The 22,042-nt window shown below is 49.0% G+C and overlaps 2 protein-coding genes across 2 annotated transcripts; one reads left to right on the plus strand and one right to left on the minus strand.

Annotated features, from left to right (window-relative positions):
- The first annotated feature begins 8,687 nt into the window (after positions 1–8,687).
- LOC144152130 (uncharacterized) lies at positions 8,688–10,407 on the plus strand. The gene is made up of 5 exons (XM_077683345.1): positions 8,688–8,740; positions 8,840–8,971; positions 9,712–9,757; positions 9,815–9,947; positions 10,008–10,407. Exons 3-5 carry the CDS (start codon positions 9,742–9,744, stop codon positions 10,282–10,284), a joined length of 426 nt encoding a protein of 141 aa, XP_077539471.1. The 5' UTR covers positions 8,688–8,740; positions 8,840–8,971; positions 9,712–9,741; the 3' UTR covers positions 10,285–10,407.
- Positions 10,408–12,741: 2,334 nt separating this feature from the next.
- Positions 12,742–22,013, minus strand: LOC144151458 (uncharacterized). Its single transcript, XM_077682508.1, has 4 exons — positions 21,175–22,013; positions 14,730–14,909; positions 14,414–14,574; positions 12,742–12,950 (listed from the first exon to the last, which is right to left on the minus strand). Exons 1-4 carry the CDS (start codon positions 21,204–21,206, stop codon positions 12,745–12,747), a joined length of 579 nt encoding a protein of 192 aa, XP_077538634.1. The 5' UTR covers positions 21,207–22,013; the 3' UTR covers positions 12,742–12,744.
- Positions 22,014–22,042: the final 29 nt, after the last annotated feature.

Consider the following 22,042-nt stretch of genomic DNA (forward strand, 5'->3'; position numbering starts at 1 on the left):
CGCTGAAGCATTTGCCGATGGATGAAGCGGCCCTGTTCTGCATACATGTCGTATTCGTTGGCGTCACTGACTCGAAATGCAATAGCATGTCTGCAATAACGCGTGCGGTTGCTTAAATATTGTACATAGTACTGTATAGGAGAAATGGACTGTGAAAGAAAGTGTAGAATATGCATGTTATTTATTGAAATAAAATCTTACTGCTGATGGACAAGCGAAACCAATGAGTTCCTATAAGTCGTTCGGCGACGTGGGGACATATGCTGCACACTGTGGGTAACCATGGCTGGCATGTACTGAAGCGTACCCGCCGCGGTGGCTCAGTGGCTAAGGCGTTGCGCTGCTGAGCACGAGGACGCGGGTGCGATTCCCGGCCGCTGCGGCCGCTTTTCTGATGGAGGCGAAAAGCAAAAACGTCCGTGTGTACGAGATTTCGGCGCACGCTAAAGATCCCCGGTGGTCAAAATTAATCCGGAGCCCTCCACTACAGCGCGCCTCATCGCCTGCGTTGCGTCGGTGCATTAAACCCTACAATCAATCAATGTACTGAACCGTGTCTCTAATATCGATAGTGGAGGCACCCTATACCATCACAGTACGGGAGTGCGGACTAGCCCCAAGTCTACCCCCAACCCTTCCTCCTCTTATGAGCAGGGGGTGGCCTGCCTGAAAACTCCGTACCCTGGGACCCAGCGCATACTGGTGAAGAGGGCCTGGACTGCCAGCCAAAGCCAGCGCATCCCGGGACGCCCCCCACCGGGCAGGTGCCCTAACAGCAGCACCAGCGCCTGTTAAAAAAAAACGTTTATTCCTCCTCCTCCAGAATGTAAAAAATAAACGATATATAGAAGACTGGAAGGGGTAGCAGAGCGCCAGTGCCGCTCGTAGCATCCGTCACTTTGCGCGGTTGTGTGCGCCTGTATGTGCATGCGCGTGCGTATATGGAGTCATGTGTACGCCCTTTCGTGCGGCCATAATGTTATTCCTTCTGAGTGAAAAGTTTCGCTAACAATCGCCCGAAACCCCCCCTCTTATGAGCAAAAAATTTTTTTGATAACAGCGACGTAAGTCGCGACGTAGTCGCGTCTGTTCAGAATGGTTCGAGAACGCCTGTATACCGGCAAAACATTGTTGCCGCACACGGTGCTGAAACTTGAGGTACAACTTCAATGTTTAGTACCACTTTTAGTGCTAGATCTTAAACCTAACTACAGTGACCTATTAGGCCTAATCAGACCGTTATCTTCCGAGTTCTCACCTATTCTGGAAGCTGCGAAGGAACTTCCATCACTATTAGAGCTGATTTTGCATTATTATTATCATCATTACATGGCCTATGGTGTTGAGATACGTGCACATGCATTGTGCCGTCACTGTGAAGACTGTTCCATCGTAGAGAGTGTCCCGTGAAAAGCATCCGCGGCGTGAGTGTAAGTTTTCTCTTCAATGTGCGTTTTAGAGAGTTTCTCCAACCGTTACATTTTATATTCAATTTTTGGCAAGACTTCGGCTCAGTCTAATTCACGCCTCTGTGGTCAATCTGGGGTATACCCCGTGAGCTCAGGAGCCACGACAGGAATGGGGTGACCTGTAGGGGAAGCGCAAGAAGTATGAGAGAAATATAGTGATGCCGCAGCGTCCTATTTTGGCCCCGTGAATGAGTGCAGATTCGTGAAAGACACTGCCAAGCCCCTACACGGGTTGTATTTTGAACTGAAAACACGGGCCCTGGCTGCAGATCGAGCACGGTGCAGCCTCTGAAAAAGACAAAGAAACCAAAATTTAAACCCAGTGCCACCCAGTGAGAAAACCTGCTGAAACAGCGTAAAGGGGCGCTGTCCCTCCCCAACCCTCTGGCAATAGGCCCTGGGGAGCCCCGACATCACCAATCAACTATTGGTGACGTATCGGGCACTGAACGTCGCGGAGGCCTTATGGACTTCCGCCACCCCACTCCCCCCTTCCTAATCCCAGAGACAAATAAAGTTTGTTCTCTCTCATCTCTCCTGAGAATGGCAGCGCCCTCACCACGGAACTTCTACGGTTTGCGCAAAGAAATCGGCAGCTGAAACGTCAGCGGCGGGATGCTCCCTCCCCGTGCGGGAGGGAGAGGAATCCTCCGCTGCGAAACCACTGCGCCCTCTGTCCATCGGACTGAGAACCGCCGGAGAGGCGGTTCCGAGATCCACCAATAGGTCTGGGTCTGGGAACCTATTCCTATCCCTGCGTGACGCGCGACCTACAGCAGACGGACGAAAAGTCTCGACCTAAAACAGCTCTGCAGTGAAGACAAAATAAAACCGGTAGCACTTAAGAGCAAAGCCTGCGAACTAGAGACCCGGCCGCCCGTGACAGTTCGACAACAGTAATGAAAGTAGCTTTACTAAAAATTTAAATCATCCTTCAGGGTAGGTCTAAGACTTTTAAACGTGAGTAAACGTCAGGCACAACCATTTTTAAAGCTTAGAGCATGACCGGTTCTCAATTGTCACTTTCCCACGCGATGGGGAAACTGCAAGAATTGTCTGAAGTAGGGGTTTGTGCGCTGAAATTTTGGGCACTGAATTTCCGCCATCAGCTGGACTTAGCGTTGGCACCTTGGCTGCCCCAAAATTACCCCCTTCAGCGAGACACTTGGCACTTTCCCTGCCCCAAAATTTTCGCTATTGGCGCTTTCGCTGCCCCAAGCTATCAGTCTTCGGCCAGACTACAGCCTCTCCACTTTATCAGCCCCAAAATTTCCGCCATCGGCTGGAATACACTTTGGCACTTGGGCTGGCCCAAAATTTCCGCCTTTGGCTCCATTATAGGCCTTATGCGAAAGTGCTGCCCCCTGTAGGAGCCAAAGCGAACACTCCTTTCGACGCCATGAGGGTACACCGCCGGTCGCTGATACGCCTAAGACGCGTGCGACACGTGCGTTTCTCCGTGTCGTGCTGATTGCCCTCCTCGTGCTGTTGATCGCACATGATGACTCATGAATGATGACAATGATGACTTCATCATCAATGATGACTTGTCTGTGGGGCCCCGTTTCCCGTATGGATGGCATCGCGGAGTCGTATTGTTACGAGGTTGGCAAAAGAGCGGTGGTGTGTCCAGACGTATTTACAGGTTATTTACACGAGCGAGCCACAGAACATAAGTCAAAGTCGTAGCCGGCTTCTGATCGGTAGCGCACCTCGTGTTCCTCTACTTCTCCAGCCTGAGCCCCTGTCCTGCTTCCTCTTCATCCCGCACAAGCAAGCGTCCGTCCTGTTCAAACGCCACGGAACACAACCCCCCGCAGGAAAGCACCGTCCCGGTGCTAAGGAGGAGACAGGAGACTTGGCGGGTCTTAAGACGGGCAACGTGGACGATGTCCGTTTGGGGTCGACCAGAGGACTCTGAGGAAGGCGCAGGGGAAATTTCAAATGTCAGATCAGTGACCTGGCGTAGCACACGGTATGGGCCAGTGTATCGCGAAAGCAGTTTTCTGGACAACCGTGGTCGGCGAAAAGGTGACCATAGGAGGACGAGGGCTCCAGGAGCATAGCTGACGCTGACGGGTCTTCGGGAGGTTTGGGATTCCGATAGTTTAGCTCGGCTGACCTACGTGCCAGTTTGGCCCGGGTAATAGCCTCATGGGCATATTCTGTTTGAGTTGGGAAGGAAGGAAGCAATGTGCCCATCGGCAACGCGGGCGTCCATAGGTGTCCATACCAAGGCGTCCATGGATTAGATAGAAAGGGGACAATCCCGTTGTGTCGTGGCGGGACGAGTTATATGTAAAGGTTACGTACGGCAATGCATGGTTCCAATCCTGGTGGTCAGCTGAGAATATTATGCGTCCAAACACAATCGCAGCGGCATCAAGGGCGGATAAGTTTGTCACCGAATCGAAGAAATCATCTTTGGTGAAGTGCTGTGAACAAATAGGCCTGTTTGTTCACGCAACACCAAGAACAATGGCTCTGCGTAGCCCCCCGCGGTGCCGCCCTGTGCTCCACTCCCATCGCCGACCAGTAACGATCTGCACCTCGTCTCCAATTATTGCATTCTTGGGCAGCTTCTTTGGCAGGTGGGCATCTTTTCTGGACAGCACAGAGCCTGCTCGTCCGCCATCTTTTTTGGCACCATCAGATGTCGCCGCACACAGGCGAACAGAAACACGCACACGCACGCGCACACGCAGACACACACAAACGCCACACACACGTGCAGACACCCGACACGCACACGCACACAATCACACACACGCTGACGCACGCACACGAACACACACACACACACACACACACACACACACACACACACACACACACACACACACACACACACACACACACACACACACACACACACACACACACACACACACCACGTTCACACGCACGCACACACGCACACAAACACAAACACATATCCCGCATGCACGTATTTTTTCTCAATGAGGCAAGTAATTTTATCGCATTAAAAATAAAATTGGTTGGGCAGCGCCGCTTTTCATGTACCTATACGCCTCGAGCGCGGCCTGTAGGGGCGCCACTGAAATCCCCCTAGCGGCCCATTTCGAAAGCAGCCGCGGGAGTCCGCGTCCCGCTCCCCACTGTCACCGCTGCTTTTGCGGCACGTTCACGCCCGAGATTTACCGTTTGCGGGCGTTGGAAATCCATGTTTATGTGGAGCAGACACTCTGTTCGCAAATGGGGTGTGTTTACGTGAGTGTAAATGTTTCAGACGCGATCTTAGTGTGGTATATTCGGACTGTATAAGCTCCAGGTGTGTGTGACAGGCCAGCGTCGCGGAACCGGCGTATCATGGAGCCGATTGTAGTTACACTGCCCTGAATTTACTAGCAGTGTCTCCGTAACCACCGGTTCCTCAGATGTTCATTCTACGGCTATACACTACAATGTAAATCAGTTTTGTGCGCTTACATAATCACTTACATAATCAGCAGTACACTCATACCTGGCAGCACGCCAGTTACGTTTGCCAATATTATACCACAGATATTGATCACCACCATTTACAAGCCAGTCTGTGTTAATTTCGGGAATATTCAACAAAAGTACAATGGACAATGCATTATACTCGGGGATCAGCACACGACAGAGTCGTCTTGTTGTGAGGTGAGCTCCCGCAAACCCCCGCACGGGGCACCTTGAGTATTAATGGTGACGGTGAGCAGCGACACCGCGGACCCCGAGCTCCCATACATAAGCTGTGTCCAACCGTGGCGATGTGTTGAAAGGTGAAGGGTAGAAGCCGTAAACGGTGGCCGTCGGAGCATTGGTCAAGCTCCGGCCGATGGGCTCCCTGCCTGTCTACCAGGCAGGGAGCTCCGGGACCTCTTTGACTACCAGGGTACCCCCCCCCCCCCCCCCCCAACCGTGATCGATCCCCTAAAAGGGGCCGCACCGAAGTATCGTTTCCCCCATTGCCATCTTTGACATTTCCTGAACCAGATCATAACTCTCGATTTCTTGTCATGGAGTCCCTCAATCCAACCCACCCTCTTGCATCTCAGTCAGTCTTGATCGCCAAGTATCTTGAAGCCATAATAGAAAAATCGTATAAGTGCAAAAAACAAAGGTCTGGTGAACTCCTAATCGAAATAAATGACAAGCAGCAGTCTGCAAAGCTTCTAGCTCAGACTAGACTGGCTGATCTCGACATCAGGGTCACACCCCATCGGAGCTTCAACAGCTCGCAGGGTGTGATATCCGAGACAGATCTCCTGAACGAAACGGATGCGGATCTCCTTGCCGGCTTGAAGGATCAGGGCGTCACTGCCTTGAGACGCATCACTATCCGCAGAGACGATAAGGAGATTCCCACTAGGCACATTATCTTGACTTTTGACCACGCAGTTCTCCCACAACACATAAATGCAGGTTTTATCCGTTGCAACATCCGTCCGTACATCCCGAACCCGCGGCGCTGTTTTAAGTGCCGGCGGTTCGGGCATGGTACAAACTCTTGCCGTGGCCGAACCACGTGAGCGAAATGCGCGGCGCATGATCATCCGAGCGAAAATTGTCCATCCGATACCCTGTCTTTTGTGAACTGCGGCGGGCCGCATGCAGCGTACTCCCGCAAGTGTGAAAAGTTCCAACTGGAAAAAAAGATAATCAACAACAAGGTAACTGAGAACATCACCTTCCCGGAGGCGCGAAAGAGGTTCGCCTCTTTCCCCCTGGGGAGGTACGCTGACGCGGCTCGCCGGGGGGCGGAGCGGCGTCTGGGGTCCACAGGGACCCAGTTCAACGAGTCTGACCTGGTCCCGCCTCCGCCCCCCGCTGGGTTGCCTCACGCAGCCCAACCCGGCATCACGCCGCTTGCTGAGGCAGCAGCGGTTGTGGTGCAAACCACTTCTGTTGGGACCGGTGCCGCTCCCGCCTCTGCCTCCCCGTCCTCTAGTGCGTTGGAGGCTGCCGAGGTGATGGACACTACGGGCCCTGCATCGGCTCCCACCGCCACCGCACCTCCCGTGCCACCTCTGGTGCCCCGGACGCCCTCGGTGGTGGCGGCTCAAACGAAGGGCTCCCGAAGGGGGGCCAAGTCCGGGGGGCCCGGTCCGTCGGGCACCCCTCGGACATCCGACGACGAGATGGATGTCGGGCCGTTCCTGCCTGCAACGCAGCGCAAGGAGCGGCCACCGACTTCCAAGCCTACAGAAAGGCCCAAAAAGCCCAATCCAAGAGTAACAGCCCCGAAAGACAATACATGAACACACGCGAACACACACACTCCAGTCATTCTTAAATTTAAATAATGGGAACAGAAAACATCATCCAATGGAACTGCAGAGGCCTCCTTAAAAATCTTGACGATGTGTATGAGATTCTGCATGCCAGTCAGCCAAGTATCATGTGTCTCCAGGAAACCCACCTTAATTCTAAACAAACAAATTTCTTAAATAGGTACATGGTATTCAGAAAGGACAGGGTTGGCTGCACCCACTCTTCAGGGGGTGTGGCCATTATCGCCCGGAAATCATTAGCATGCCACACTCTCTCTTTAAACACTGTCCTCGAGGCTGTAGCAATACGCTTGATAATATTTAATAGGTTGATAACGGTATGCTCCATATACATTCCTCCTGATTTTGCACTTCTGAGCTCTGATTTCGAGGCACTGGTTGACCAGCTGCCCGAACCATACATACTAACAGGCGACCTTAATGCGCACAACTCTCTTTGGGGTTCCTCCAGAACGGATGCCCGAGGTCGCCTGATAGAGAAGTTTCTTACATCCTCCGGAGCATGCCTTTTCAACAAAAAACAGCCTACATACCATAACTTAGGACACAATACATACTCGCATCTTGACTTGGCTATTGGTTCCGCAGTTCTCTTTCCATGTATTGAGTGGGATGTGGGCACAGACCCATATGGTAGTGACCATTTCCCCACTTCATTAACGTATATATGTATAGGCCCGATCAGTCCATCTTCCCATAAAAGGTTTAATGAATCACAAGCAAACTGGAGCACATTCACACAAACATCTCAACTACCCCACACATCCTTTCTTTCGTTTCTTTCACTTCTAAGCCCGCGCACATAACCGGTTGCCGGCGTGCACTGCTTGGGGGGAGGGGTGCGTGCACCAACGTCTAGTAATACTAGAATAAGCTAGTAACGTTGGCGTGCACGCGGTCCTTACTGGTGGCGCCTCCGTTGTGCTGGCGGAAGGTTTAAACGCGGGCGTCAAACGGCCCAATGCGACTTGTCCGGTGTCCTCTCAGTGATCGAGCGGATTGGGTTGGTGCGTTACACGAACAGTGAGATGCCTACCAAGCGGGAGTCAGCTCCTAGCTTGTCCGCGAGACTGAACCTCGGGTCCTTCCAAGTTTCATTCAGCTAATTGGCTAGGAAGTATGCTCAATCGCTATTTACGAACAAACGTGTTTCCTTTCATGCACTCCGTGGACTGCGTCCAGTTTCGCAGGTCATTTTTCTTCACAGAGTGGAAAGGGCACTAATTTTCTTACAGCCACGACTCGTACGCACCCGCCGCGATGGCTCAGTGGCTAAGGCGTTGTGCTGCTGAGAACGGGGACGCGGGTTCGAGTCCCGGCCGCGGCGGCCGCTTTTCTAGTGGATACGAAGAGCCAAACCGCCCGTGTATATATATACGAGATTTCGGCGCATGTTAAAGATCCCCAGGTGGTCAAAATCAATCCGGAGCCCTCCACTATACGGCGCGCCTCATCGCCTTCATTTTGTCGGCGCGTTGAACCTTACAATCAATCAATCAATCAATCAATCAATCAATCAATCAATGACTCGTACGCAGTAGCATTTGTGTTCCCGCGCAGTCGACTGTTTCTTCAAGACGTGGCGTTTTTTATTCGGTTTCAAAAGCCGCGGAAGACGGCCGGTAACGGCCGCATGATCGATCGATAGGACCGTGCAATCGCGCCAGCCGAAGCCCCTAGCCGATATGAAGAACCGCCAAGCAAGAAGGTTATCTTGCTCCGTGACGCAGCATAAAATGCCTTGTCATGCATGCTCCGGTGGCCGCGCGGCTGCGACTTGATGCGATAACTTTTTCGTTTTGTTTTACAACTGGCAGAATGTTCTGGAAGACGATATCGATGTGAAAGAGTGGAAGGGTAGGCGGTAGCCGGCCGCAGCGCTCTGTAATGCCAGGATGAGCGCGTTTTTGAACAAGGGGTACGCCATCTTGCCTGTCTGCTGCGCATCGGGCGCAGAGTAGCTGGCGGTGCGGTGACGGCGGCGGTGGACAAGTGAGTTTTTTTCCACGCGGTACACTGTCTATTGGGGAAGTTTGGTTCGCGCTAAGAGGTGTTTAATGACATACGTGTTGCCGTTTTCGTTTCCTTCAGTCGTTTTTCGTTGTGCCTGTGCCATCCCCGCTCCCAACCGGCTCGCTCGGACAAGCGAATACCCACGAGGGCCTCACGGACTTCCTTCACGTTATCCTGCTTCACAGTCTTCACCGACGACTCTTCCAAGTGGTGAGTTCCGTGGCTGAAGGCCCGGTGCGACGTGTGGCGTGCCCACGAAACCGGCTTTCGTATCATTTTTTTCGCGACGCTGAACGTTTGCGTATTTGAATTTTCCTAACCGAGCGCACATTAGCCTCGGAGCCGGACGTTTCCTGGGCCGTCGCGACGCAGGGATTCCGACTGTCGCCAAAGCTTTGCGGTGCGCGTTAGGCTGTAGTTTTCGGGACAGCGGCGCAGTGGCGGTGTTGGAGCCCTTCGCCACTGCCTCTAGCGTCGGACTCAGCTCGGAAGCCCCGTTAGGTTGTGGTGATAGTCGGTCTTCCTTTCCGAACGCCGCGGTAGCCGAGGTATATGCACTTCGATAATGCCTTCCGCTCGCACGTCCTCGGTTCGCGCGGCGTTCGGAATCAGTCGCCACCTTCAACGAGCATCACTGAAGCACGGAACGCAGCTCTGCGGTCCGCGGCTCCAAATTGGGGTCGTGGCAAAGGCGAGTGATGGAATTGGTGTCCTTGGTTCCTTTTCAGGTTCGCGTACGGCACCGCCTCCGCCCTCCCCTTTCCCTGACCCTTGTGTCCTGTCTTATTGCACTTGCTCCTTCCCGCAAACATGCACTACTCTTCTGGCTAGGCAGGTACACGTCTCCAGCTGTCCTATCTACTGAGCTCGACGACGCGTGTTTTGTACAGAGGTCTTTTCCGGTAATAAAAGTGGTTCTGTCGCTGTTCGTCTGTTGTTTTGCCTTTCAGCGTCCCTTCCCGTTCCTGCCAGGCGTAATCATGGTCCCCGAATTCGGTAAGCCGTGATTACCTTCGAAATTACATTTCTAACGTGATTTGCCTTTTCTTCCAGACCGCCTCCTGCCTATGCGTACCGGCCACCGCCGAGCAGGACGGGGCCGTCATCGAGACGTCCAGAATGCCGTTCGAGTCGAGCTGTACATGGCTGCGCCTGTCTTGAAATCATTAAACCCTGTTTGCAATCGGTAAGGAATGGTGATCTCCCTAAACGTAACATTTTTGACGTGATTTGCCTCTTGGTGCAGACCGCCTCCTATCTATGCGTCCTGGTTACCACCTTGGAGGACGGTGCCGTCATCGAGCCTTCACGGATGCCGTTCGAGTCGAGCTGTCCGTCGCTGCGCCTGTCTTGGAATTAAACCCTGTTCGAAACCGGAGTACTGCCTTTGTCGTTTGTACACAGTCGATGCGACTCGCTGGCTCTGTCGGCTCGAGCGACATCAAGTACTGTGTGTCGGTCTCTTGTACCTAGTTTCGAACAGTATTTTAGCAAATCCTAGTTGTCATAATGGCGCTCATTAAAGTTGGGAGAGAGAAAAAAAAGAGCGAACAAGTTCGCACTCCTAGTGAGCATAATTCCAAAAATGATTCGCTAGGAGTGCGGTTAGGGACAGCCATTGACCCCGTGTGAACGTCGCACCGTTCATGAAGCGAAGTTCTTACTCGGGTACTTTGTCCTCTGGCTGGTGTGAAAGTGTTCATTCTAGGCAACGTGTCCTCCCAGGATTTGGCCCCGGACGGTGAAAAAGGTAAACGGACTGTTGTGTGTAACTTGTACAGGGGAGTTCAGCGTAGCCGCCGGCAAAGTAGCATGCGGACAGAAGTCTGACCGTTCTTGTCGTCACTCGTAGAGTTGAGTGTAATACTCGGCGTACTGTTTAGTTTTCTCAGTGGCTCTAACTGCACCAATTTGTGTCCAGATAAACCATGGCGTGCCATACCAGAGTGTTATCAGATGTAGCTGCTCAAAGATTAGCGATTCAGTATCGACAAGTGTTGTACGTAAATGTGCAGTGAAGGTGCAGTGATTATGCATGGTGGCAATGCGAAAAACTGTCGCAAAGCGCCTCAGTGACGCTAAGCCCCAAGCAGATCGTCACAGAGGAGCCTAGCAGCCCTGCCAGAGTGGTGCATTACCTGTGCGAAGGATGTGAGCCTGTGGGGAACCCCGACTTAGTTTTCACCCCCAGAGGGACGTTTGCTTCAAACTCACCGGAAATAAACAGTGTGCGCGCGTTCCGGTGTTCGTAGTGATGGCGGCGTCAGTGTCTGTTGACGCTGCCAAGAGTCACAAGACGTTTGGTTATGTCTCCCGCCTACTTGCTTGGCCAGCGGCTCCTTCATCTAGAAAGCAAGTGTGCCCTGGCAGAGAATATATTTCCTTCGTGGTCAATAAAAATGCATAAAATGATTCACAATGGTTGTCCTCCCTTGCTCCACTCACCAAAGCGTTCAGCACTAATCAGAGGCACCGAAAGCACAGCGGCAAACAAATAATGTTCACATACGGCCATATTTTCGCTTCAAACCAGAGGAGTCCTATTCGACGAAATACATGTATTGAATTAAGTAAAGAAGCAGTAATGCTATAACAGACCAAGTAAAAGAAATGAAAGAGAAAGGAACAAAAGGGAAAAAAATTGCTGAAAAGGTACTGAATCAGGCTTACGGCTTATGCGCGGGGCTTAATCTCTGACAAGACGACGAAATCTTCCGGCCACTGTATACCGCCATCTAACCTCCACACATGATTGGCGCAGAGAAACGCCCTCTCACGGACAGACTCCGCCATTAAATGGCTCTAATAATGTTCTTCAATGCGCGTGGAACTAAACACATGAGTAATTTGCCTGGTCAAGCTAAGGCTGAAAGCTTCAGAACTAGCGCTACTAGCCACGGGTATACTAATGGGGACGAAATACGTACGTCTCAACTCAGCCCGCATGCAGTCTTTGCCTCAACGGGCGCTTTCTAACCATTCCGACGGCGCCGAAAAGGGCAAGGAAGGCGCGAAGAGGCACGATTTGCGTCGCCGTTATCAGGAAAATCTTTTGCTGATAAGGGGGGTATTTTCAAGCATTCTTTAGCAAAACTTTTCACTCGAAGGTGTAACCATAGTGTAACATTAGGCTGCGCGAAAAGGTGTAAACTTTGACTCCCTTGAGGGTGTACGTGCTGACTCTCTTTTGCAGGGCTATACTTACACCCTTTGAGGGAAAAAAGTTTCGCTGAAAAGACCCCCCTTATCAGCAAAAGATTTTCTTGATAACGGCGACGCAAATCGTGCCTCTTAGCGCCTTTCTTGCACCTTTTGGTGCCTTCAGAATGGTTAGACAACGCCCGTTCAGGCCAAAGATTTTCGGTACGCTCAAAATATACGCCCCTTCACATCCACAAGCCTGCGAAGCTGTAATTAGCCACGCATTACCGAGTTTCGCGTAATTAATTAACGGAGACAGTAATTTAGAAATCCGCGGACCTTTCAGCAAACTTGCCGTGTTTTTGACCAATACTTCGGCTCGAAGGGTGAGAACTTTCATGTTATCGGGCAAATCTTTTGCTGATAAAGGGGGTCTTTTCAAGCGTTCTTTAGTTAAACTTTTCACTGGAACTGTGGAAGTATAAACCCCGCAGAAGGTGTAGTCCTTGCATCCGAGAGAAATATGTTTATTGGAGAGGTTGGCCTAGGAAAGTCAGAATTTGCTCCCTTGCGTGCAGCGTAATAATGTTAGACCTTTTGACGGAAACGTTCACATCACGTGTGTAAGTTTTCTCTTCGACGTGAGTTTTCATGTGATCTTATTTATTCGTATTCAGAGATCTTAGTGAGTGAGGGTTTGTTCTAAAATGTAGTTTCCCATCCAAATTCCCTTTTATATTCATATTTCTAATTTTTTTCTTTTCAATTCTGTACATGCACGCCACTGTGCTCAAGCTGGCGTAGCCAGCGAGCTCAGGAGCCTTGATAGAGGCAGCAAATATTTAGAAAACTCTTTTATTTTCGCAATTGAAGCAAGGAGTATGAGCGACATGGCGAGATGCTACGACGTCATGTTTTGGCGGCGTGAAGGATTGCAAGCTTGTACAGAACATGGGCAGGCTTGGACGCGCTTCGGGTTTGGAGCTTCCAAGAGGTGTCCTGACTTGTCGAACAAGGCCAGCGCGCTGAAGCCAAGTGAATGCAACATCTGAAAAACAAAGAACAAGAAGAAAAAGCCAAAGTTACACATATGCAGCAGTCAGGAATGGAAGCAGCTGCGGGCTGGCGACCCGGTTTATTACAGCTCCATAGTAGGGAAGGGAGCAGGCCGATAAGCATCCTTAGGCACCACAGATTACATGAAATTAGTTTTATAGACGTTCAGTCATGCTTCTACGAGGTCGCGGCTTCGATTCCCGGCCGCGGCGGCCGCTTTTCTGATGGAGGCGAAAAGCAAAAACACCCGTGTGTACGAGATTTCGGCGCACGTTAGGCGCACGTTAAAAAAAATGGCAGCACCTCAACTCCGTGGATAATGGCGAGGGCGCGGAGTACGGGGACCGTGACATCCAAGTTGCACCTCGAGTGAAATCCGCTTTGCGCCCGACCGTCATTCGATTTTAGTCACTTTGCCTCCGCTTGCCGCGGTTAATTTCGTATTCGGGGAAGCTCATTGTCTTCGTAGACGTTAGCAGCAGCGTGACGCGTCTTATGTTCGTTTCCGTCCATGGCGAGAAGAGGGTATGGGATTTTCAGAACCCGCTTACATACGCGGTCACCGCGGCGCCATCTCGTGTTTCCGCGTAGCGCCATTTAGCGTAGTTCGATGCAGTCACTGTGTATTAAAACTTGATCACAACCTGACTACACCGGTGCTTTTGCGCGTTTTCTCGTTGCTAGATTATGTTAGTGCCTGTTTTCGAGTGTTTTGGAGTGCTCTTGTACCCTTTTAGATAGTTTCCGCACAGATGGTGGTGTGCGCACGGATTGATACGGACGGACATTGGGAGGTCCTAAGGTACTCCGCACCCTTACAGGCGAGGAAGTAAGCCGTTTGGCTCTCGGGTACTAACTCACGGTCGTAGCCCAATGGGTAAGACGACTGACACTACCTCTGTCTGGTCTACCAAACACAGGCTCGAATCCTGCCGGTGCCTGTGTGATTTTTTTGCGATTTTAAATGTTATGCATGCGCACGGACGCGGACGGACATTGTGAGGTCCTAAGGTGCTCCGCACCCAAAAAACGCGCCTCGTCGCCCGCGTTGCGTCGGCGCGTTAAGCGTTACAATCAATCAAGCTTTGCTAGCGCAGGGTATACAGAGCAACACTTCGCCTTCATGCCAACCCCTCTACAATACGCTTACTCTCAACTGGCACCGTTAACACGATCCCCCAGCCCCTCGAAGACCCCCGCCTTAGCCAACTTGCTTGTCTATCCACAACCCCCTAAGGTTCGTTCCTCCTGCATTAACTGAACCTGCTCCACTTCGACAAGACCACTGAATTCTCATATGGATGACTTTTGAAATGCACGCTGGCTTTCTCTCGTGCTACCTTTCACGGCCCTTACGAAAGAATTTCTTATGTCATTCGGTAAGTTGGCTTTCCGAATACGGGGTTGGTGAGCCTCACTACGTTGGAACTGGAGCGCACCAAAGGAGCATCGTACCTATGCACCTCCTGGACAACGTCGAGAACGCAGAGAAGGGGCCAGCTGGCAGGCGCCTCTGCAGCATCCCAGGAGGCTGTTGATGCGGCGACCAAGCGCCCAGCCTCGCGTGCAGGGCCTTCGCATATCGCAGTCCAAGTCTGACGCCCACGATGGAGAGCCTGTGTATGCATGGTAACCACAGAGAGGTGCTTTACGTAAGCTTTGCCATTGCCGCAACAGTGCCGCAAATGGCTATGAACCAGCCCATCTGGTCCACATCGCGTGCATCTCACAGGGAGTGAACCAGCTGCTGGCAACGGCAGGGGGTACTCACACCAATGAGCCCTCTCCATTACCAGGCATGTACGGGCTACCAGCACGACCCTCTGAGCCGAGCAGTGAAAAGCCCTTGCCTAGCGCGATCCCACACGTCCGCACACGGGGCTCCCCAGGCGCAGAACCTTTGCCCGAAACAGGCAGCAGGCACGCCCAGCTCCAAGCCCTCCAGGCGGCCCTGCGACATGTATATATAGAGCGACTTCAGGTGAACAACGGTGTGCCCGATTGTGACCAGCTTACGTGTCCGGGACCATCGCCATACCTCGACTCCGAAGGTAACCCAAGAGAAAATGTAACTGGTCCCAGGTGGTGTATGGTTAAATTCCCATTCGGGCCAAGCTGGTCCTTGCTGGTCCCAACTGGTACCAGCTAGTTCCAGCTGGGAATTTAACCATAAAACAGTGGTACCAACTACTATTTTCTCTTGGGAAGGTCACAGTTCTGCAGCAAGAATGAGATTTTTTCCTTTAGTTGTTCTTGTCCCAAATGCAAAAGAAAATTTTTGGCATATAAGCATTCTACGCCCGTACAGCAGCTTCCAGTGTAAGGCCAATGGAGCTAATTCTGTGCAGTCTGCATCGAATTTATGCACTTACGTTATAACATAATTTACGTTACTTTAGCCTCTCGTTTTCTTTTTAAGATAAGACCTGCACTACAAATATATGTGTAGCGCAGGCGTTTTGTTAAAAAAAAAACGACAGGCTATGAATCATTCATATAAGAAGCGTAATATCGCTAGCAATAATTTCAGCAAATACCAACAAACACACAGATATACGCACAAGAACAGCGCTGTTAATGGCGAAAATTACATGAACATTGCAGGATTACCCCTCACGCAAAGCGGCATAATTCAGCCATCGGTATTTGTCAAGCAATGCCAGTTGTGATTTCCGTTTCTGTTTTGAGTCTCTAACGCAGCCCATCTCGTAGCTTCTATCAGAGCTCTGAGCGAACATGAGAAGCTGGTCGACATTTCAGTACAGCCCAAATGTCGAGTCTGCTGTACTGAGCTCCTCCCTCTTGGTGTTCTGAAATAGTTGCATTATTTTCTGTCAAGTATTCAATGCTTCGTGCATGCCCTATAGCCTACCTGAAGGCTCGTACTATACAGTAATTTTTCTGGGGCGGCCATCCCTTTAAGTGTAAGAACCACTCCTGGATAAGGCATAGCAAGCCACTGCTAAGTTCATTATTCAATGCCATATCAAACATTAAATTTAGCAAGAAAAAATAATAACACAAAGACGGCGGTGTCTGACCATGCTCTTGCGGTTAGGCATGTCCTGTGCAAGTCGAGCAAAATCTTGCCACAATTGGAATTCTGTCGCAAGATCTGAGGAAGGAATCATAATAAGGTTCTACCAGTTTGGTTTCAAACATTAATGAAATGACAAACTTTTTAGCGCACTCGTGCACTGCCACTGTTCAGCCGAATACAGACTGCCGGTTTAGTCTTTACAGTGTAAGAGCATGGACGGTTTTGGAATGTATAGGGCGCATAAGAATTTTGTAGTTTTCGTTAGTGACACGGGAAATGGAAATTAAGTTGGGAAGCTCCTTAGTCCACCAAAAAACAGAGCATTGGACAGTCGTACAGACCCAGCATGACCTTTGGGCATGATGCGATGCTCGAAACAAGTCAGCATTTTGTTTCCCGGAGTGCACCAAGAAAACATGCATAATGGCATGGTCACGCATACATAAATGCTACAGAATACCACGCTTCAGCATGAAACGGACAGTAATGACACAGTTAAAGTATTCCATTGGATAACAGAGGCCCTGATGTTCAAACTGAAGCATGGCTACAGGATACAACATGATAGACACAGAAGAGGCTACAACATGATAGAGTGGCTTAAACTTGCAGAGCTGATAATTTCTCTGTCATTTTGGTTACTGAAGTAACGCTGACGATTGCTCAAAATTTCCTTCATGTGACAACGAGCCGCCATCCTGACAATCAAGCGGAATGGAGAAGGGACCAATGCGAAATTTTGTTGTGTGGCCGCATGTTACGGCGAATATTTTTGGGCTGGAAAGTTCATAGCAACCGACCAGTGAAGCTAAGCGCTCGTTTTTCTGAGCTCGCCTCGTTCTTTCGAACGCAGTTTACTTCGTAAAAGAGCGGGAACAAGACTGCCCTCCCGTTTCTAGCTTCCTAAGCATATCCTTCTTGCTTTTGCGAATGCATACGGTTGTAAAAGGTGGAACATGTATTCAGCGCTTAAATTTTATGGAAAGAATATAATGCGAAATGAGGTGGGCGCTCAGAAGTATATTTTTTGTTATGATGCTGAAATCGAGTGTACGTTCTGCAAGAACCTTGATACGTACGATTGGATTTTAATTAATGTACTTCTCGCCACAGTTTCTCGCGCGCGCGAAAAATAAAACTAAGTTTAACTTCGTTGTCATGTCTAATTTCACGCGAGTTTCAGAGGCATGCTGTTCCAGAACACTATTTAGCGTTGCAGTTAAGCCATGTTATCAGCTGCTTATGCTAACCATCTTACAATGTAAAACAACTCCTTACGTCTTTGTAGTATTCACAAACTTTCCATCTGGTGTTCGTCGGATCCTTATAATTATAAAGAAAATGGCATACGTAAAAAAAAAAAACAGCTCAATGCCAGTTTTAAGCACATTTTTCGAGAGCAAACGGTAAATTTAAATTAGGCAACCAAGGAAATACATGGTTGTAATTTGTGCAATGTTTCCATTCTTGACAATTGCCTGTTTTCTAATTTTGCTTTCAATTAATATTGCCGATGTGCCACGTCGTCATCAGTTGGTCGGCTTCTCTTGTTAATTGAAAATTCTCTTGCACACTGTCTGAAGACTTTTCACTTAATTACTCAATGGCCTGTAAAGAAAGCTGTGAGGTATTTTATACAATTAAGTACTTTTGTCCTTTTCTGTTTTCCAGGAATGCTTGAGAAACCCGCGCGTCATAAATTTAGTTTACACAGGCATTAGAAAAAGTTAAACAAGCAAGACAAAGTGGAAAGTGGAGAAGCCTGCTTTGAAGGTAAGATTTTCCCCATTAGCTAAAATTTGCTTCACTTCAGTTTTCTGCACCACTTCTGTTTTGTTTTCAGAAATGCCTTCAGATTTACCAGCACCACAAAACTGACACACGAATAAGCTCATCTGGCAGCATCATCCAAAGTGCAGGTGAGCTTTTGAGCACCCTATGTGTTACAGCAATGCCCTTTTGTTTGTTTTCCAGAAATGGCTGTAAAATCTCATCTGAACTGCCAGTACAGCAAAATCGATGCGGCCATATTGTATACCAAAAGTCCTAATGTTCTGAGAAGTGAGAAATATATTGTCTATGCTGTAACAACTTAGTAACTACAGCTACTAAACTACAGCTTTCGTTCATTTCGCAGAAGCGTCGCAGTAACAACCCTATGTTACTGGATTCATGGCCTTCAAGTATGTCATCAAATTGACTTGTCAAGACAGAAGAACAAGCAAGCCCAGGAGGAGGAAAACGAAGACATCGTCTGAAACAGCGTACTTGCGAAATTCAAGGGTTTAACAGAATACGTATTCGGCTCGATTGTTAATAGTAAAATAAAACGCACGTCATTTCATCTTAAAGAGTGTCAGTTTTGTTGTTTACGCTAGCTGCATGTTCCTTGCTTTAAAATTCCGCCATTTCTTTGTTCGTTATTTTGCCGGACTGCCTTAATTGTGTGTGTTGATCAGTGTAGGGATCAAATGTATGAATATACAGGTCTAAAATGCCGGTTTATACCTTTCAGGAGTTTATGCACACGAGGTTTGAACTGCTCGTTTATCATGCCGTCAACAATCATCTCTCCAGGAAAAAGTTAACTTATGTTATTTTCATCTAGTTATTGTTGCATGTATATCTGTAACTGTAAGTTACCTGTACATTGCTGCAATATTATTGCTTCGTAAGAGAAACAATGCTTGAACGTCATATCAACAGTGCGCGGATGTGGCCCTTGTGGTGAAAAAACATATCTATAAAGTCGCGGTAACGTAGGAAGCATCACTTGGACATTAAAGCGACGTTTTCTAAATGTTACCCGCACGTTGGAAAAATGTAGTTGGAAAGTTACCGCAAAATTGTAGCAATGTTATTGCAACTTCATAAAAACATTGCTTGAACGTTGAAGCAACGTTCCTTGTATGCTAACTGCATGTTAAAAGCGTAGATCTAAAGTTGCGGCAAGATTGTAGCGATGTTATTACAACGTATGAATGGTACAGGGACATGCTTAAATGTGGTATGCACGTTGCAAAAATGTAGGTGAAAAGTTGCTGCAACGTCATCAAAAAACGTCTCAAACGTTGTTCAAATGTGTACCGCACATGGCTGGAAGGCTGCCCCAATAGTGGAGCAACGTTGGCGAACATCAGAGACAACGTTATCCAAACATTACAACAACACCCTTCAAACATTGCCCCCATGTTGGAGCAATGCTAATATCATGTTGACGCAATGTTTCTGGGTAACATTGCACTAACGTTAAAAAAAGCGGACATTAGCCACGTTTTGGCAATGTTAAGGGGAAACATTGCAAAAATGTCCGGGCAACATTCTGTGCTACCAGGGCGTGTAAGATCGCCTGCCCCAAAATTTCCGCAATCGTTTGGATATAGCATTGTCAATTTCCCTGCCGCAATATTTCTGCCCTCGGCTGTACTATAGCTTTGGCACTTTCACTGCCTCGAAGTTTTCGCCATCGGCTGTGCTATATATAGCCCTAATACTTTTGCTGCCCCCAAAATTCCGCCAACGGCTGGATGTGTAACCTTGGCACTTTCCGTGCCACAAAATTTTCCCTTTCGGCTGCACTAGAGCTTTGGCATTTTTGCTGCCCCAAAATTTTCGCCATCGCCTGGACTTTCCCTGGAACAAAATTTCCGCAATCGGCTGGACTATATATAGTCTTGGGAGATTGCCTGCCCCGAAATTCCCGCCATTGGTTGGACTTAGAGCCTTCGCACTTTTGCCGCCCCAAAATTTTTGGTATCAGCGTCACTATACCCTTGCCTTTCACTGTTCCAAAACTTCGGACATCAGCTGTACTACAACCTTAGCACTTGCTGCGCCAAAATTCTCGCCAATGGCTTCACTATAGCCTTGGCACTTTGGCTGCCCAAAATTTCCACCATCGATTGGACTATAGCCTTGGTTTTTTCCCTGCCCCGAAATTTCCGCCTTCACTTAGACTATAGCGTTGGCTACGCACAAATTTTTGTCAGCGGCTGGGCTTTAGAGTCCAGCTATGGACTCTGGCGGGAATAGGGGAACTATGGCGGAAAATTTCGGGGTAGTGAAAGTGCCATAGCTATTGTCCAACTGATAGTGCTAAAGCCATAGTCCCGAAAAGCGATTTGTTCCGTCGTGTATCTGCCTTTACAAGCAACCGATGCGCTGCCTTGCAGTTGAGCCTGCATCGTGGCCACAGCAACTAGTGTCACCAGCTTAAGAGGCCCGTGTCTGCAAGGAGTGCACCCTCGCCAACAATCCTCGCACCCATGGCTCTAATACAGGCAGGGTTCATGCTGGCTTATATGCCAGAAATGCGAGTTTTCAAGGACTTTCAAGGCTCTTTGTGTGGATTTTCAAAGACTACACTGCCTTAGAAATCAGATAAGACCGACATTCAGGACAAGATAAAGGCTTGAGAAGGCACATAGAAAAATGGGAACATTGCTGTAGCCGTTTCAAAAAAATGGACTTGTTTTAGGCAGGTCTCCTTGTCAAAACAACGGCTCCCATGACTTTTCTCTCTTTGACAATTTCTCAGCACTATTTTTTTGAGATGCAAGGTTAAGCACTTTGTGTGCTGCAAGATTTTTTTTTTTTTTGCAAACTTGCATTCGCTAAAAAAAAGGTCAACCAAGCAACACTCCCCGAGTTATTACATAGCCTCAAAGTTGCTTTTATGCTTATTAAAAATGAAAATGAAATTTAATGATTTTCAAGGGTCTGCAAAAACTCAAGGACGTTTAGGGCATTGAAAACAAGTTTTTTCAAATACAGGGGTTTTCAAGATTTTTAAAAACCCACACGAACTCTGAACAGGGGTTTAACCAACAATGCTGACGTGTGCCATTCAGGAATTTTGTAGACTACAGAACCAAAATTGGTTATAGTAATCTATTGTTCCGATTGCTACTGGTCAGTACTTGCAGCTATGGTCCACAGAACTGACACAAAGCTAAAAACACAGGCCTCATTTTTTAAAAATGAGCAGCTTATTTTGAAGCAAGCCAAGGACACCGTACGGGAGCCGAAACATCTTTTTTGGATTTTATAAACATTCTTGGTTGGTGCCAGTTTTTAATAGTTGTCGTGCATTTTCCCGACCAGATGGGCTTCTGTCCAACCCTTGATTTCGTGCAAGGAGCACGATCCTGACAGAGGAACAGAAAGTTGAGCTTACCGAAGATTTTCCCCACTCTTCAGTGCTCCCATGTGTGACTGAAGGCCAGAGGACAGACATGCTCTCCAAGAATCCAGAGCACTTGCCACTCATGCATCAAGAGCAGAGGTGTTTCTCTTCTACACGGCACACAGATGAATGTGACCTCTGGCCTTTCAAAGACCATGCTCTCGTGACTTCCTAAAGTAAAACACTAAAGTTGTCCGCGATGGATGCAGAAAGCTCCAGCTGGCAAGGCAAACAGGGATTCTATCATCAGTGAGAGGGCACTTCTTTTTGCAGGATGTGCCGGCCAGTGGCTGTGGGCGATTGGCATTTGGCCGCGCAGAAGACACCATCGGCAGTTAATACTTAAAGTGTGCCAGTTTGTAGACCCCCTTGTGCACGAAAAGCCAGCTTTTGTTAGTTATCTGTGGCAGAACAGTGGCGTGCAACCACTTTTGCTTCAGTCTTCCCAACTTTTCAGGCTATCAGTCAGAGATGTTGTATAGGGTTGGCACACGCAATATGACTGATAGCAGCGATACGGATTGCAATGTGCCACAATGTGACGGGTTATTTCCCCTGAAGACATTCTGAACTCTCGGATTTTCGATGTAGGAAACAAGTAACACAGAGGACTGACTGCAGGCTGAAGATCCTATTCTCCAAAGAACCACTCCTTGGCCACATGCAGGTGTTGTAGACATATGGACCCAAGTGCATGTCGGCATCGCGAAAGGAGATGCGCTTTTCCATATTGAACTCCATTTGTCTGATGCCACAGCGTTAGTAGGCCCAATTCTTGCTGCCAACATCATCTTTAGTAAACGTACGAGTGTACTGTCATTTCCCAAGTTATGGCCATTTTCTTCAGGCAGCCAACAAC

Source organism: Haemaphysalis longicornis, unplaced genomic scaffold, assembly GCF_048455015.1.
Source record: "Haemaphysalis longicornis isolate Haplotype H1 unplaced genomic scaffold, Haemaphysalis longicornis Haplotype H1 scaffold_9, whole genome shotgun sequence".
Lineage (NCBI taxonomy): Eukaryota > Metazoa > Arthropoda > Arachnida > Ixodida > Ixodidae > Haemaphysalis > Haemaphysalis longicornis.

Bases quoted from the DNA above. Each gene is read 5' to 3' on its own strand.
- LOC144152130 (XM_077683345.1), top strand. The intron at 9,948-10,007 runs GTAAGGAATGGT...CTCTTGGTGCAG, and splicing joins TTAAACCCTGTTTGCAATCG to ACCGCCTCCTATCTATGCGT.
- LOC144151458 (XM_077682508.1), bottom strand. From the start codon at position 21,206: ATGGGAGCACTGAAGAGTGGGGAAAATCTTCG. The intron at 14,575-14,729 runs GTGAGTACCCCC...ATGCATACACAG, and splicing joins AATGGAGAGGGCTCATTGGT to GCTCTCCATCGTGGGCGTCA. The intron at 12,951-14,413 runs GTACGATGCTCC...TTTGTTTTTCAG, and splicing joins GTTGTCCAGGAGGTGCATAG to ATGTTGCATTCACTTGGCTT.